Here is a 17,041-nt window from a genome sequence, read left to right as displayed (position 1 = left end):
ACCTGGGCACACCTGGGCACACCTGGGCACACCTGGGGGCGAAAAAATCCCGAAATTCCCATTAAATTCTATCAAAATTTGAGCATTTTTTGCCCAAATTCCACCCAAAATTCACCATTTGGGGTCTCTGATGACGTCATGGCCAGGCCAGGTGAGGTTGGCACACCTGGGCACACCTGGGCACACCTGGTGGCAAAAAACCCCCAAAATTCCCATTAAATTTTACCCAAATTTGATCAAATTGTGCCCAAATTTGCCCAGGTGAATTTCCCACCCCAATTCCAGCACCTGGAGCCCCAAAATCCCCAAATTTCTGCAGAAAATCCCCAAAATTTCCCCTTTAAATCCCTCCCAAAATTCCCCAAATTTCTCAGGTGAGTTCCAGATGTTCCCAGGTGTGCCCAGGTGAATTTCCCATCTCCAAAATCCCCAAATTTTTGCAGAAAACCCCAAAATTTCCTTTTAAACACCACCCAAAATTCCCCAAATTTCTCAGGTGAGTTCCAGATGTTCCCAGGTGTGCCCAGGTGACCTTTAACCCCTTCATTCCCAGCACCAAGGTCACCCTGGAGCCCCAAAATCCCCAAATTTTTGCAGAAAATCCCCAAAATTTCCCCTTTAAATCCCACCCAAAATTCCCCAAATTTCTCAGGTGAGCTCAGGTGAGTTCCAGGTGTTCCCAGATGTGCCCAGGTGTGCCCAGGTAACGTTTAACCCCTCCGTCCCCAGCACCAAGGCCACGCTGGCCAGCGGGCACTTCATGAGCGTCATCAACGTGCTGATGCAGCTGCGCAAGGTGTGCAACCACCCCGACCTGTTCGAGCCCCGCCCCGTGACGTCACCGCTGGTCACGCCCGGCCTCAGCCTGGGCGCGCCCGCCCTGGTGCTGCGGGCGCTGGAGCCACACCCCTTCCAGGTGAGACACGCCCCTTTTTGGGTGGGACACGCCCCTTCCAGGTGAGACACGCCCCCTTTTTGGGTGAGAGAGCCACACCCCTTCCAGGTGAGACACGCCCCCTTCCAAGTGGGACACGCCCCTGCCAGATGGGACACGCCCCCTTTTTTTGGTGGGACACGCCCCCTTTGCTGGGTGGGACACGCCCCCTTCCAGGTGGGACACGCCCCATTCCAGGTGAGACACGCCCCCTTCCAGGTGAGACACGCCCCTTCCAGGTGAGACACGCCCCCTTTTTTGGGTGGGACACGCCCCATTTTTTGGTGGGACACGCCCCCTTCCAGGTGAGACACGCCCCTTTTTGGGTGGGAGAGCCACACCCCTAACAGGTGAGACACGCCCCTTTTTTGTGGGACACGCCCCCTTCCAGGTGAGAGAGCCACACCCCTCCCAGGTGAGACACACCCTCTTCAAGGTGAGACACGCCCCCTTTGTTGGGTGGGACACACCCTTTTTTTGTGGGACACACCTCTTTTTGGGTGGGACACGCCCCCTTTGTTGGGTAGGACACACCCCTTTCCGGGTGAGAGAGCCACACCCCTTCCAGGTGAGACACGCCCCCTTTTTGGGTGGGACACGCCCCTTTTATTGGGTGGGACACACCCCTTCCAGGTGAGACACGCCCTTTTTTGGGGGGGAGATGCTCCCCCTTTTTGGGTGGGACACGCCCCCTTTGCGGGGGACACGCCCATTTTTTAGTGAGAGAGCCACACCCCTTTTGGGTAGGACACACCCCTTTATTAAGTGGGACACGCCCCTTCCAGTTGAGACACACCTCTTTTTGTGCGGATGAAGCTCCCCCTTTTTGGGTGGGACACGCCCCCTTTGCGGGGGACACGCCCCCTTTCTGGGTGAGAGAGCCACACCCCTTCCAGGTGAGACACGCCCCCCTTTTTGGGTGGGACACGCCCCCTTCCAGGTGAGAGAGCCACACCCCTTTTGGGTAGGACAAACCCCTTTATTAGGTGGGACACGCCCCCTTTTTGAGTGGGACACGCCTCCTTCTCTATTTTTTTGGGACACGCCCCTTTTGGGTGAGAGAGCCACACCCCTTCCAGGTGAGACACGCCCCTTTTTTGGGTGGGACACGCCCCGTTGTTTGGGTGGGACATGCCCTTTTTTTTGTGGGACACGCCCCTTTCAGGTGAGACACACCCCCTTTTGGGTGGGACAAGCCGCGTCGTTTGGGTGAGACATGCCCCTTCATTGGGTTGGACACGCCCCTTTTTTGTGGGGCACGCCCCTTTTTGGGTGGGACACTTCCCCTTTGTTGGGTGGGACACGCCCCTTTCCGGGTGAGAGAGCCACACCCCTGCCAGGTGAGACACGGCCCTATTGTTGGGTGGGACACGCCCCTTTTGGGTGGGACACACCCCTTTTGGGTAAGATACAGGTGAGGCAGGTGAGAGAGCCACAGCCCTGAACAGGTGAGACACGCCCCATTTGGGTGGGACACGCCCCTTTTTGGGTGAGACACGCCCCTTCCAGGTGAGACACGCCCCCTTCCAGATGAGAGAGCCACACCCCTTCCTGGTGAGACACGCCCCCTTCCAGGTGAGACACGCCCCCTTTTTGGGGTGGGACACGCCCCCTTCCAGGTGAGACACGCCCCCTTTTTTGTGGGACATGCCCCTTTTATTGGGTGAGAGAGCCACACCCCTTCCAGGTGAGACACGCCCCCTTCCAGGTGAGACACGCCCCCTTTTTGGGTGGGACACGCCCCCTTCCAGGTGAGAGAGCCACACCCCTTCCAGGTGAGACACGCCCCCTTCCAGGTAGGACATGCCCCCTTCGGATGAGACACGCCCCTTTTTTTTGTGAGACGCCCCTTTTTTGTAAGACACGCCCCCTTTTGTGTGCGGCACACCCCTTTTTTGTGTGGGACACGCCCCCTTTGAGTAAGATACAGGAGAGGCAGGTGAGAGAGCCACACCCCTGAACAGGTGAGACACGCCCCCCTTTTTGGATGGGACACGCTCACTTTTTGGGTGGGACACGCCCCTTTTCTGGGGTGGGACACGCCCCTTTTTTGTGGGGCACGCCCCCTTTGGGTTAGACATGCCCCTTTTGGGTGAGAGAGCCACACCCATTTTGGGTGAGACACACCCTCTTTTTTGGGTGGGACACGCCCCATTCCAGATGAGCCACACCCCTTCGAGATGAGACATGCCTCCTTTTTTGGGTGGGACACGCCCCTTCAAGGTGAGAGAGCCACGTACCTTCCAGGTGTGACACGCCCCTTTCAGGTGAGACACACCCCCTTTTGGGTGGGACACACCCCTTCAGGTGAGACAGCCACGCCCCTTTTTTTGGTGAGACATGCCCCTTTTTTGATGAGACACGCCCCTTTTTTGGTGGGACACGCCCCTTTTAGCTAAGATATGGGTGAGGCTGGTGAGGGAGCCGCACCCCTGCAACAGGTGAGACACGCCCCCTTTTTGGGTGGGGCGCACCTGGGACAGGTGAGATACCAGTGACAGAGATACACCTGGGATTGGTGAGACACAGGTGAGACACACCTGGGGATGGGTGAGACACACCTGGATAGGTGAGATACAGGTGAGGCACACCTGGGGATGGGTGAGACACAGGTGGTACAGGTGAGATACAGGTGAGACACACCTGGGGATGGGTGGGACACACCTGGGACAGGTGAGACACACCTGGGGATGGGTGGGACACAGGTGAGACACGCCTGGGGATGGGTGGGACACACTGAGACACACCTGGAGAGATTGTGGAGCACTGGGAGGTGACACAGGTGTCACTCAGGTGTGTCACAGGTGCTTCAGGTGTCACCCAGGTGTCCTTCAGGTGTGTCAGGTGTGTCACAGGTGCGTCAGGTGTCACTCAGGTGTGTCCCAGGTGTGTCACAGGTGTCACCCAGGTGTCCTTCAGGTGTGTCAGGTGTGTCACTGAGGTGTCAGGTGTCACTCAGGGTGTGTCCCAGGTGTCACCCGGGTGTATCCTGGTTTGGCACAGGTGTGTCCCAGGTGTGTCCCAGGTGTCACACAGGTGTGTCACAGATTGCTCAGGTGTTACCCAGGTGTGTCACAGATTGCTCAGGTGTGTCACACGCGTGTCCCAGGTGTCACCCAGGTGTGTCTCAGGTTGTTCAGGGGTCACCCAGGTGTATCACAGATTGCTCAGGTGTGTCACAGGTGTGTCAGGTGTCGCTCAGGTGTGTCACAGATGTATCACAGATTGCTCCGGTGTGTCGCAGGTGCGTCACAGGTGTGCCATGCTTGGACACAGGTGTGGCCCAGGTGTCACGCAGATGTGCCCCAGGTGTGTCAGGTATATCACAGTTACACGCAGGTGTGTCAGATGTCGCTTAGGTGTATCACAGTTGCATGCAGGCGTGTCCCAGGTGTGCCACAGTTACACACAGGTGTCCCAGGTGTGTCAGGTGTCACTCAGGTGTCACTCAGGTGTACCAGGTGACCAGGTGTCACTCAGGTGTCACTCAGGTGTGTCCCAGGTGTGTCAGGTGTGTCACAGTTGCACACAGGTGTGTCCCAGGTGTTTCCCAGGTGTGTCGGGTGTCACTCAGGTGTATCACAGTTACACTCAGGCGTGTCCCAGGTGTGCCACAGTTACACCTAGGTGTCCCAGGTGTGTCCCAGGTGTCGCTCAGGTGTATCAGGTGTCACACAGGTGTGTCCCAGGTGTGTCACTCAGGTGTCACAGGTGTGTCCCAGGTGTGTCCCAGTTACACCCATGTGTCACGCAGGTGTGTCCCAGTTACACCCAGGTGTCCCAAGTGTCACCCAGGTGCCCCAGGTGTATCACAGTTACACATAGGTGTGTCACAGGTGTGTCAGGTGTATCACTGTTGCATGCAGGTGTGTCCCAGGTGTCCCAGGTGTGTCAGGGGTCACTGGTATCTCAGGTGTCACGCAGGTGTCACGCATGTGTATCACAGTTACACACAGGTGTGTCATGGAGGTGCGTCAGGTGTGTCAAGTGTATCACAGTTGTACACAGGTGTGTCACAGGTGTGTCCCAGGTGTCACTCAGGTGTGTCACAGATTGCTCAGGTGTGTCCCAGGTGTCACTCAGGTATCCCAGGTGTCCCAGGTATCACACAGGCGTATCCCAGGTGCGTCCCAGTTGCACCCAGGTGTGTCGCTCAGGTGTGTCCCAGGTGTGTCCCAGGTGTGTCCCAGGTGTGTCACAGTTACAGGCGTGTCCCAGTTGCACACAGGTGTGTCCCAGGTGTGTCAGGCGTGTCCCAGGTGTGTCCCAGGTGTGTCACAGTTACACTTAGCTGTCCCAGGTGTGTCACGCAGGTGTGTCCCAGGTGTGTCAGGTGTGTCACAGTTGCACACAGGTGTGTCAGGTGTCACTCAGGTGTGTCCCAGGTGTGTCCCAGTTGCACTCAGGTGTGTCCCAGGTGTGTCAGGTACTGCACAGGTGTGTCCCAGGTGTGTCATGCACGTGTCGCAGGTGTGTCCCAGGTCTGTCACACAGGCGTGTCAGGTCTGTCCCAGGTCTGTCCCAGGTGTGTCACTCAGGTATGTCCCAGGTGTGCCACAGTTATACACGGCTGTGTCCCAGGTGTGTCACAGGTGTGTCACCTGCGTGTCCCAGGTGTGTCACACAGGTGTGTCCCAGTTGCACCCAGGTGTGTCACTCAGGTGTGTCCCAGGTGTGTCCCAGTTACAGGTGTGTCCCAGCTGTCCCAGGTGTGTCACAGTTACAGGCGTGTCCCAGGTGTGTCCCAGTTGCACCCAGGTGTGTCCCAGTTACACCCAGGTGTGTCCCAGGTGTGTCACACAGGTGTGTCCCAGGTGTGTCCCAGTTGCACCCAGGTGTGTCACAGTTACAGGTGTGTCCCAGTTGCACCCAGGTGTGTCACAGTTACGGGTGTGTCCCAGTTGCACTCATGTGTGTCCCAGGTGTGTCCCACCTGTGGGTGTGTCCCAGGTGTGTCCCACCTGTGGGTGTGTCCCCAGCAGGTGGACCTGTCCCCGTTCGAGCTGGCCGCCCTCGAGTCGCACCTGTGGGTGTGTCCCAGGTGTGTCCCAGGTGTGTCCCACCTGTGGGTGTGTCCCAGGTGTGTCCCAGTTGCACACAGGCGTGTCCCAGGTGTGTCCCAGGTGTGTCCCACACCTGTGGGTGTGTCCCCAGCAGGTGGACCTGTCCCCGTTCGAGCTGGCCGCCCTCGAGTCGCACCTGTGGGTGTGTCCCAGGTGTGTCTCAGGTGTGTAATGGGTGTGTCCCAGGTGTGTCCCACCCCCGCGGGTGTGTCCCCAGCAGGTGGACCTGTCCCCGTTCGAGCTGGCCGCCCTGGAGTCGCACCTGTGGGTGTGTCCCAGGTGTGTCACACACCTGTGGGTGTGTCCCAGTTGCACCCAAGTGTGTCCCAGGTGTGTCCCAGTTACAGGTGTGTCCCAGCTGTGTCGCAGTTGCACCCAGGTGTCCCAGGTGTGTCCCAGGTGTGTCCCACACCTGTGGGTGTGTCCCCAGCAGGTGGACCTGTCCCCGTTCGAGCTGGCCGCCCTGGAGTCGCACCTGTGGGTGTGTCCCAGGTGTGTCCCACCTGTGGGTGTGTCCCAGGTGTGTCCCACCTGTGGGTGTGTCCCAGGTGTGTCCCACCTGTGGGTGTGTCCCCAGCAGGTGGACCTGTCCCCGTTCGAGCTGGCCGCCCTGGAGTCGCACCTGTGGGTGTGTCCCAGGTGTGTCCCACCTGTGGGTGTGTCCCAGGTGTGTCCCACACCTGTGGGTGTGTCCCAGGTGTGTCCCACCTGTGGGTGTGTCCCAGGTGTGTCCCACACCCGCGGGTGTGTCCCCAGCAGGTGGACCTGTCCCCGTTCGAGCTGGCCGCCCTGGAGTCGCACCTGTGGGTGTGTCCCAGGTGTGTCCCAGGCGTGTCCCAGGTGTGTCCCAGGTGTGTCCCAGTTGCACACAGGTGTGTCCCAGGTGTGTCCCAGGTGTGTCCCACACCTGTGGGTGTGTCCCCAGCAGGTGGACCTGTCCCCGTTCGAGCTGGCCGCCCTGGAGTCGCACCTGTGGGTGTGTCCCAGGTGTGTCCCACACCTGTGGGTGTGTCCCCAGCAGGTGGACCTGTCCCCGTTCGAGCTGGCCGCCCTCGAGTCGCACCTGTCCCGCTACGCCTGTGATTGGTTCCTGCCGCGCTTCCGCGTCACCCGGCGCCACCTGGAGGACGTGGCCGCCGCCCCCGAGCCGCCGCCCCGCCCCAAACCCGTGCGCATGAAGGTCAACAGGTGAGGGGGGGGCACGGCGGGCACACCTGGGCACACCTGGGCACAGCTGGGCACGGATGGGAGGGGATGGAGGAAAAAAACCCCGTGAAATTTGGGTGGAAAATGGGGATTTTGGGGTGAAAAATGGGGATTTTTGCATTAAAAATGGGGGTTTTGGGGTGAAAAATGGGGATTTTGGGATGAGAAGTGGGGAATTTGGGGTGAAAAATGGGGTTTTGGGGTTACCTGGGCACAGCTGGGCATGGATGGGCATGGATGGGAGGGGATGGACCGAAAAAATCCCGTGAAATTGGGGTGAAAAATGGGGATTTTTGCATTAAAAATTGGAGATTTTGGGGTTAAAAATGGGGATTTGGGGTTACCTGGGCACAGCTGGGCACGGGTGGGATGGAAAAATTGGTGGAAATTGGGAGAAAATGCTGAAAATTTGGGGTTTAGGCGCACCTGGGCACAGCTGGGCACACCTGGGCACACCTGGGAGGGGGTGGAGCAAAAAAACCCCACGAAATTTGGGTGAAAAATGGGGATTTTGGGTGAAAAATGGGGATTTTGGGGTGAAACATGGGGATTTTTGCATTAAAAATGGGGGTTTTGGGGTTAAAAATGGGGATTTTTGGGGTGAGATTTTGGGGGCACACCTGGGCACAGCTGGGCATGGATGGGAGAAGATAAAGGGAAAAAAACCCGTGAAATTTGGGAGAAAAATGAGGATTTTGGGGTGAAAAAAAAGAGAATTTGGGGGTGAAAAATGGGAATTTTTGAGGTGAAAAATGGGAATTTTGAGGTGAAAAATTTGGGGATTTTGGTGTGAAAAATGGGGATTTTGCGTGAAAAATGGGAGTTTTGGATGAAAAAATGGGAATTTTGGGGTGAAAAATTTGGGGATTTTGGGTGATTGTTGGGGATTTTTGGGGTGAGATTTTGAGGATGCACGTGGGGATGGCTGGGAGGGGATAAAGCAAAAAAACCCCGTGAAATTTGGGTGAAAAATGGGGATTTTGGGGTGAAAAATGGGGATTTGGGGATACCTGGGCACAGCTGGGAGGGGAAAAATGAGAAAAAAATGGCAGAAATTGGGAATAAATTGGTGGAAATTGGGGAAAACTTGGAGGAAAATTGAGGAGGAAAACGGTGGGAAACTGGGAAAATTTGGGGAAAAATTGGGGATTTTGGGGTGAAAAATGGGATTTGGGGTTACCTGGGCACAACTGGGAAGGAAAAATGGCAAAAAATCGGGAAAAAATTGGGTAAAATTGGGGAAAAATTGGGGTTTAGGGACACCTGGGCACGGATGGGAGGGGATAAAGGAAAAAAACCCGTGAAATTTGGGTGAAAAATGGGGTTTTGGGATGAAAAAAACGGAAATTTGGGGGTGAAAAATGGGAATTTTTGAGGTGAAAAATTTGGGGATTTTGGGGTGAAAAATGAAGAATTTGGTGTTAAAAATGGGCGTTTTGGATGAAAAAATGGGAATTTTGGGGTGAAAAATTTGGGGATTTTGGGTGATTATTGGGGATTTTTGGGGTGAGATTTTGGGGACACACCTGGGGACGGGTGGGAGGGGATGAACAAAAAAAACCCCGTGAAAATCGGGTGAAAAATGGGGATTTTGGGGTGAAAAATGGGGATTTGGGGATACCTGGGCACAGCTGGGCACCCCTGTGGGCGTGGCCACGCCCAAATATGGCCGCTCTGTGGGCGTGTCCCGCCCTGACCCCGCCCCTTTCCCCCAGGATGCTGCAGCCGGTGCCGAAGGCGGAGCCAAGGGCGGTTCTGCTCCTCCCCGCCCCTCGCCCCGCCCCCGGGGGCGTGGCCTCGCCGAGCCCCGCCCCCTCCACGCCAAGCCCCGCCCTCTCTGCTCCAAGCCCCGCCCCTTTGCTGGTGCAAGCCCCGCCTCTCGTCACGCTAAGCCACGCCCCCAGCGCTGGCCCCGCCCCTCTGGTGACGACGCAGGGGGCGGGGCTGAACCTGGGGCTGGGATTGGCGCTGGCCCCGCCCCGGGCCACGCCCACTCTGCTGGCTCCGCCCCCCGGAGGGCCAGCCCACGGTGAGGGGGTGGGGCTTAATTAATGAACAATTAATTATTTGGGGTGGGGTTTGGTTGTTTAATTAGGGGTGGGGTTGATGGATTACTTGGGGTGGGGTTAATTAATAATGGGTGGGACTTATTAATTATGGGTGTTGTTAATTAGGCTTGGAGTTGTGTAATTAATTTGGGGTGGATTTAATTAATTAGTGGTGGGGTTAATTAATTTGGGCTGTGGGTTAATTGGGGTGGGCTTAATTGAAGATGAGTTTTATGAGGTGGGATTAATTAGGGGCAGGGTAATTATTATTAAGGGGTGGGTTTAGTTAATTAGTGCTGAAAGCTAAATAGGTGGAGTTAATTAACGGCAGAGTTAATTACGTAGGGCTCAGTTGAATTAGGTGGGGTGAATTATGCGAAGGGTTAATGAAAGGTGAGGATAATTAATTAGGGGCGTGGTTAATTAATTACAGTTGTGGGTTAATTAATGGTTGGGTTAATTAGGTGGAATTAATTCTATGGGGTTGATTAAGAGACGGAGGCAAATAGACGTGGCGTTAATTAATTAGGGCTGGGAGTTAATTAGATGGGGCTAATTAGGGGTGGGGTTAATTAAATGTGAGGGTAATTAATTTGGGGTATGATTAATTAATTAGGACTGGAAGTTAATTAGGGGTGATGTTAGTTAAAGACGAGTTTAATTAGGTGGGAATAATTAGGGGTGGGATTAGTTAATGGGGGAGGGGTTAACTAATTAGGGCTGGGGTTAATTAGCGGTGGGGTTAATTAATTCAGGCTGAGGTTAATTAGGGCTGGGGTTAATTAAAAATAATTTTTATTTGCGTGGGGCTAATTAATGGCGAGCTTAATTAGGGGTGGGGTTATTAGGGCTGGGGTTAATTAAGTGGTGTTAATTAGGGGTGGGGTTATTTACGGATGGGTTTAATTAATTATTAGGGAAGGGGTAATTATTATGAGTGGGGCTAATAATTTGTGGTAGGCTTAATTAGTGGTAGAAATAGTTAATTAACTAGGGATAGGGTAATTAATTAGGGAGATTGGGGTAATTTAGAGATGTAGGACTTAATTAGCATGTAGTGGGATTTAATTAGGAAGGGACGGGGCTTAATTAAGCATGGTTTAATTAGAAGGGGTTTAATTAAAGGTTGGAAAAATGGTGGGCGGAGCCTAATTAGGGTTAGAACTTTATATTTAAATGAGGTGGGCGTGGCTTAATTGATTTATCTCTCCCCCAGCTCTCCCGGCTGCTTCATTGGCCACGCCCACCCCGGCAGGAGGCCCCGCCCCCGTGGCCACGCCCACACCGAATATGGGCAAAGGGGCGGGGCCGGCCCCGCCCCCTCCCGTGGGGGGCGTGGCCACGTTCGCGCTGCCCCAGCGGCTCCTGCTGGCCCCGGACATGCAGGCCCGGCTGCCCTGTAAGCCACGCCCCCTCATTTGCATCTCATTTGCATGAGTGTTCTTTAAAAGCTTTCTCAAACCCGAAAATAATTATGCAAATTTTCTCCTTAAATTTCCACCAATTTTATCAAAATTTTCCCCCAAATTTTTCTCAAATTCCTTCCCCAAAAATATTTTTCATTTGCATCTCATTTGCATGAGTGTTCTGTATAAGGTTTTTCAAGCCCTAAAATAATTATGTAAATTTTTGCCTTAAGTTACGTCAGATTTTATCGAAATTTCCCCCAAATCTATCTCAAATTCCTTCCTCAAAAATCCGTTTTCATTTGCATCTCATTTGCATAAGCATAATTTCCAAACTTTCCTAATCTCGAAAACAATAATGTGAGTTTTTCCTTTGATTGCCCCAAATTTTAGGAAAAAATTTTCCAAATATTTTCCAAATTGCTTCCTAAAAATCCTTTTTCATTTGCATCTCATTTGCATCTCATTTGCATGAATATTCTTTTCAAGGTTTCGTAATCTCTAAAATAATTTTGTAAAATTTTTCCTTAAATTGTCTCAAATTTCGTCAAAGACTTCCCCTAAATATTTTTCAAATGCCTTCGCAGAAATTCACATTTATTTCCATCTCATTTGCATCTCATTTGCATGAATGATCGTTTCCAGTTTCTCCAATCTGAAAAATAACTATGTGAATTTTTTCCTTAGATTGCCCCACATTTAATTAAAAATTTCCCTGAAATCTTTCTAAAACACCTTACCAAAAATCTGTTTACATTTGCATCTCATTAGCACCTCATTTATATGTGGACCTTTTGAAGACCTTTATTTAAGTTACTGAAACAATTATGGATATTTTTTTCCCTGAATTTGCACCAATTTTATCAGCATATATAGTAAATTCTATCCTTTTTTTTCCGTTCTTATTTGCATCTCATTTGCATCTCATTTGCATACACTCATTTTAAAATCCTTTATTTAAATTCCTCAAATAATTCCATAAATTTTTTCTTGAAATTTCCTCAAAATTTCCCCTAAATCCTTCACAAACAGAATTTCCTTCTCATTTGCATCTCATTTGCATAAGCCCCATTTCTGTACAGAAATCAACAATGCTCCTTATTGACACCTAATTTGCATAACTATACTAATTAATGTCCTATTTACATAAACCCCCCAATTGGTTCTTGAAGCACTTCATTGGTCTGATCATTAATATCTAATTTCCATAATCATGTTTGTCATTAGCATCTCATTTGCATGGCCCACCATAAAATTCCCTTGGTGAACCCTCAATTTATATCCTAATTAGCCCCTAATTTGCATAATTGTTCTGGAATTTTTTGGTAGCTCATCCATTTTTTCCCATCTCATTTGCGTAAATTTTTTAAAAGGGCAATTGAAGAGTGCAGCTATGCTCTTAATTAACATGTTATTTGCATACTGATGTTCCTCATTAGCATCTAATTTACATAGAATTTCGTATAATCCCATAGGTTGACTCGTTAGTTTATTAGCACTCGATTTGCATAAATAATGTTCCAAACACCTTTATTATTTCTCATTAGCATAGGATTTGCATAAACTTCTCAATACCCTAATTAAAAAGCCTCTTCATATGTTAATATCTAATTTGCATAATTACAATCTGATTTGCATGGTTTTCTTGAAACAGCTTGCGTATCCTAATCCAACCCCTCGTTAGCATCTAGTTTGCCTAAAAGTCCTCCTCATTAGCATATGGTTTGCATTGGTGTGCCAACGCCCCTTGAAATAAGCAAAACATGCATGTAATTACCATCTAAATTGCATAGATTTGTTCATTAGCATTGTATAACCTCCCTAAATCCCTTTAAAATATCTCATTATCACCTTATTTGTATAACCACACTCCTCATTAGCATCTCATTTGCATAAATGCTCTTAAAGTCTTTCCATGAACCTCAGATTTCTATAGGAAACCTCTTCTTTCCGTGCTAATTAGTGGCTAATTTGCATAATTAACCCTGGATTTTTTGGGGTGGTGGTTTCAGGGACCCCTCCCCCATCTTCCCCACCCGCCCAATTAACAATTTTTAATTAAAAAATTTTCCCAAAATTTTCCATTTTTCTGCCAAAATCCTCCCCAAAATATCCCTAAATTCTCATTATTGCTTCTCTAATTAGGCCCTAATTTGCATAATTAACCCAGGATTTTTTCGGGAACCCCGCCCCCACCTTCCCCACCCCCCAATTAACAATTTTCAAATAAAAATTTGCATAAAATTTGCATTTTTTTTTTCCAGCGGGAGAAGTCGTCAGCCTTGGCCAATTGGCGGCCCTGGCCCAGCATCGCCCCGCCCCTCCGGGGGGCGTGGCCAAAACCTCGCCCCTCCCTCCCGCCGCCGTGGCCACGCCCCCTCCGGCCTCGGCCCCGCCCCCTCTGACGCTGCAGCTCCAGGGCAGCAAAGTCACGCTTGGCCCCGCCCCCCCATTACGTCATCTGGCCTTGGCCCCGCCCCCCGGCCGGGGGCTCGCACGTGAGTCCAAAACTTGGAGGAATTTTGGGGAATTTTTTGGGGATTTTGGGGGAAATTTGGGAATTTTTGGGTTTGGAGGGAAAATTTGGGGGTTTTGGGGAGATTTCGGCAGAAATTTTGGGATTTTTAGGAAAAAAATTGGGGATTTTTGGGGAGATTTTTGGGGTTTTATTTGAAATTTTTGGGGATTTTGGGGTTTTTTTGGGGGAGTTTTTAGGATTTTTTTGGGATTTTTCGGGTTTGGAGGGAAAGTTTGGGGATTTTGGGAAAAAAATTGAGGATTTTGAAGAGGTTTAGGAAAAAAATTTGGGGATTTTTGGGGTTTTATTTGGATTTTAAGGGAATTTTTTGGGGAGAAATTTGGGAATTTTGGAATTTTTTGGGGGGGATTTTTGGTGAAATTCGGGAATTTTTTGGGGTTTTGAGGGAAAATTTGGGAATTTTGGGGCGGTTTGGGATTAAATTAGGCAAAAATTGGGGGAAAAAACTTTAAAAAAATGGGGAAAACCAGAGGAAGGTGGAGAAAAACGAGTGAAAAATTGGTGAAAAAATAGGGGAAAAATAGGGGAAAAATGGGGAAAAAATTCAGAAAAATATCTGGAAAAGGTGGGGAAAAATGGAAGAAAAATGGGGATAAAATGCAAAATTTGAGGAAAAATTGAGCAAAATTTAGGGAAAATTTGGGGAAAGTTTTTTGAAAAAAATTGGGGAAATAATGGGGATGAATTGGGGAAAGAATGGAAAAAAAATGGGGAAAAACCTGAAAAATTGGGGAAAAATAGGCAAAAAATTGGGGATAAAATGGAAAATTTGGGCAAAAATTAGGGAAAATTTGGGGAAAGTTTTTTGAAAAAATTGGGGAAATAATGGGGATAAATTGGGGGAAGAATTGAAAAAAAAAGGGAAAAAATGCGGTAAAGTGGGCAAAAAATTGGGGATAAAATGGAAAATTTGGGGAAAAATTGAGCAAAAATTAGGGAAAATTTGGGGAAAGTTTTTTGAAAAAAATGGGAAAACAATGGGGATAAATTGGGGAAAGAATTGAAAAAAAAGGGTGAAAAATGGGCAAAAAATTGGGGAAATACTGGGAAAAGTGGGGGAAAAATTGGTTAAAAACTTAAGAAAAATTGGAGGAAAAAATGGGAGAAGTCAAGGGGAAAAATGGGGTGAAAAAATGGATGAAAAAATTGGGAAAAATGAGGAAAAAACTGGGAATAAATGGAATTTTTGTTGTTGCAGGTAACGTGGTTCACCTGGTGGCCGCGGGGGGGCAGCACCTCTTGGCCCCCCCGGCCCAGGTGACCCCAAAATTTGGGGAAAATTGGAGAAAAAATGAGGAGAAATTGAGAGAAAAATTTGGGGGAAAATGGGAAAGAGGAATAGGAAAATATTGTGGTAAAAATTGGGGGAAAAAACTTTAAAAAAATGGGGGAAAACAGAGGAAGGTGGAGAAAAAAGGAGTGAAAAATTGGTTAAAAAATGGGAAAAAATTAGGGAAAAAATGGGGGAAAAATCAGAAAAATATCTGGAAAAGGTGGAGAAAAATGGGGATAAAATGGAAAATTTGGGGAAAAATTTAGCGAAAATTTGGGGAAAGTTTTTTGAAAAAATTGGGAAAACAATGGGGATAAATTGGGGAAAGAATGGAAAAAAAATGGGGAAAAAACCTGAAAAATTGGGGAAAAATGGGCAAAAAATTGGGGATAAAATGGAAAATTTGGGGAAAAATTGAGCAAAAATCAGGGAAAATTTGGGGAAAGTTTTTTGAAAAAATTGGGGAAACAATGGGGATAAATTGGGGAAAGAATGGAAAAAAAATGGGGAAAAAACGGCAAAAAATTTAGAATGAAATGGAAAATTTGGGGAAAAATTGAGCAAAAATTAGGGAAAATTTGGGGAAAGTTTTTTGAAAAAATTGGGAAAACAATGGGGATAAATTGGGGAAAGAATGGAAAAAAAAGGGTGAAAAATGGGCAAAAAATTGGGGAAATACTGGAAAAAATGGGGGAAAAATTGGTTAAAACTTAAGAAAAATTGGAAGAAAAATCGGGGAAAAAATGGGAGAAGTCAAGGGGAGAAATGGGATGAAAAAATTGGGGAAAAATGAGGATAAAAATGAAAATAAAATGGAATTTTTGTTGTTGCAGGTAACGTGGTTCACCTGGTGGCCGCGGGGGGGGCAGCACCTCTTGGTCCCCCCGGCCCAGGTGGGAAAATGGGAAAGAGAAATAGGAAAATATTCAGGAAAAAATAGGCAAAAAATGGGGGAAAACAGGGGAAGGTGGAGAAAAAAAGAGTGAAAAATTGGTTAAAAAATGGGAATAAATTAGTGAAAAAATGGGGGAAAAAATCAGAAAAATAGCTGGGAAAAAAAAGGGTAAAAAATTTGGAAAAAATTGGGAAAAATGAGGAAAAAACTGGAAATAAAGTGAATTTTTGTTGTTGCAGGTAACGTGGTTCACCTGGTGGCCGCGGGGGGGCAGCACCTCTTGGCCCCCCCGGCCCAGGTGACGCTGCTGGCGCCGGTGGGGGGAGGGGCAGCAAACCCGGCCCCGCCCCCGCCCGGGCTGGGGCTCCCCCTGGCGGCCGCGCAAGGTAAGGGCGGAAATTGGGGAAATTGGGGGAAAAATGGGAGAAAATAAATGAAAAATGGAGAGAAAATTGGGGAAATTCACAGAAAATTCTGGGAAAATTGGGGGAAAATTCACAGAAAATTCTGAGGAAATTTGGGACAAAAATGGAGAGAAAATTGGGGCAAAATTCACAGAAAATTGGGAGAGAAATTGGGGAAAACTCACAGAAAATATTGAGAAAATTGCGAGAAGAATGGTGAAAGTTTGGGGAAAATTAGGAGAAAAATGGAGACAAAATTTTGAGAAAAAATAGAGAGAAAATTGGGGGGAAATTAACAGAAAATTCACAGAAAATTCTGAGAAAATTGGGGGAAAATTCACAGAAAATTCTGAGAAAATTGGGAGAAAAATGGAGAGAAAATTGGGGGAAAATTCACAGAAAATGCTGGGGAAAATTGGGAGAAAAATGGAGAGGAAATTGGGGGAAAATTCACAGAAAATTCTGAGAAAATTAGGACAAAAATGGAGAGAAAATTGGTTAAAGTTTGGGAGAAAAACTGGGGAAAATTCATAGAAAATCCTGAGAAAATTAGGGGAAAATTCACATAAAAAATGGGGGAAAATTGAGAAAAAATTGGGGGAAAATTCTGAGAAAATTGGGAGAAAAATTGGGGAAAAATTCACAGAAAATTCTGAGAAAATTGGGAGAGAAACGGTGAAAGTTTGGGAGTAAAATGGAGAGAAAATCAGGAAAATTCTGAAAAAGATGAAAAAAAATGGAGAGAAAATTGGGGGAAAAATCAGAGAAAATGCTGGGAAGATTGGGAGAAAATAAATGAAAAACTGAGAGAAAATTGGAGGAAAATTCACAGAAAATTCTGAGGAAATTTGGGAGAAAAATGGAGACAAAATTGGGGGAAAATTCACAGAAAATTGGGAGAGAAACTGGGGGAAAATTCATAGAAAACTCTGTGAAAATTGGGAGAAAGATTAAGAGGAAATTGGGGGAAAATTCACAGAAAATTCTGAGAAAATTGGGGGAAAATTCACAGAAAATTCTGAGAAAATTGGGAGAAAAATGGAGAGAAAATTGGGGGAAAATTCACAGAAAATTCTGAGAAAATTGGGAGAAAAATGAAAAGAAAATTGGGGGAAATTCAGAGAAAATCATGAGAAAATTGGGGGAAAATTCACAGAAAATTCTGGGAAAATTGGGGGAAAATTCACAGAAAATTCTGAGAAAATTGCGAGAAAAATGGTGAAAGTTTGGGAGAAAAGATGGGGGAAGATCCACAGAAAATTCACAGAAAATT

General features: G+C 48.5%; 1 protein-coding gene and 1 long non-coding RNA gene across 2 annotated transcripts in view; both read left to right on the top strand.

Annotated features, from left to right (window-relative positions):
* Window positions 1-17,041, top strand: part of SRCAP (Snf2 related CREBBP activator protein) — a gene marked incomplete at its 3' end in the record, with an annotated part of 67,720 nt that overhangs the window by 20,115 nt on the left and 30,564 nt on the right. The window contains 6 exon segments of the mRNA XM_064700932.1: window positions 730-916; window positions 7,016-7,185; window positions 8,919-9,232; window positions 10,468-10,650; window positions 12,922-13,155; window positions 15,604-15,750. Of these exon segments, the coding sequence (XP_064557002.1) occupies window positions 730-916; window positions 7,016-7,185; window positions 8,919-9,232; window positions 10,468-10,650; window positions 12,922-13,155; window positions 15,604-15,750 (1,235 nt within the window).
* On the top strand, window positions 5,690-6,841 carry LOC135441384 (uncharacterized). Its single transcript, XR_010438483.1, has 3 exons — window positions 5,690-5,724; window positions 5,770-5,856; window positions 6,816-6,841. It is a non-coding gene; the product is annotated as an uncharacterized LOC135441384 (long non-coding RNA).

This window comes from Zonotrichia leucophrys, unplaced genomic scaffold, assembly GCF_028769735.1.
Source record: "Zonotrichia leucophrys gambelii isolate GWCS_2022_RI unplaced genomic scaffold, RI_Zleu_2.0 Scaffold_271_69955, whole genome shotgun sequence".
NCBI classification, from domain to species: Eukaryota; Metazoa; Chordata; class Aves; order Passeriformes; family Passerellidae; genus Zonotrichia; species Zonotrichia leucophrys.
The sequence above is the reverse complement of the archived record's forward strand: the minus strand, read 5'-3'. Positions and strand labels throughout refer to the sequence as shown.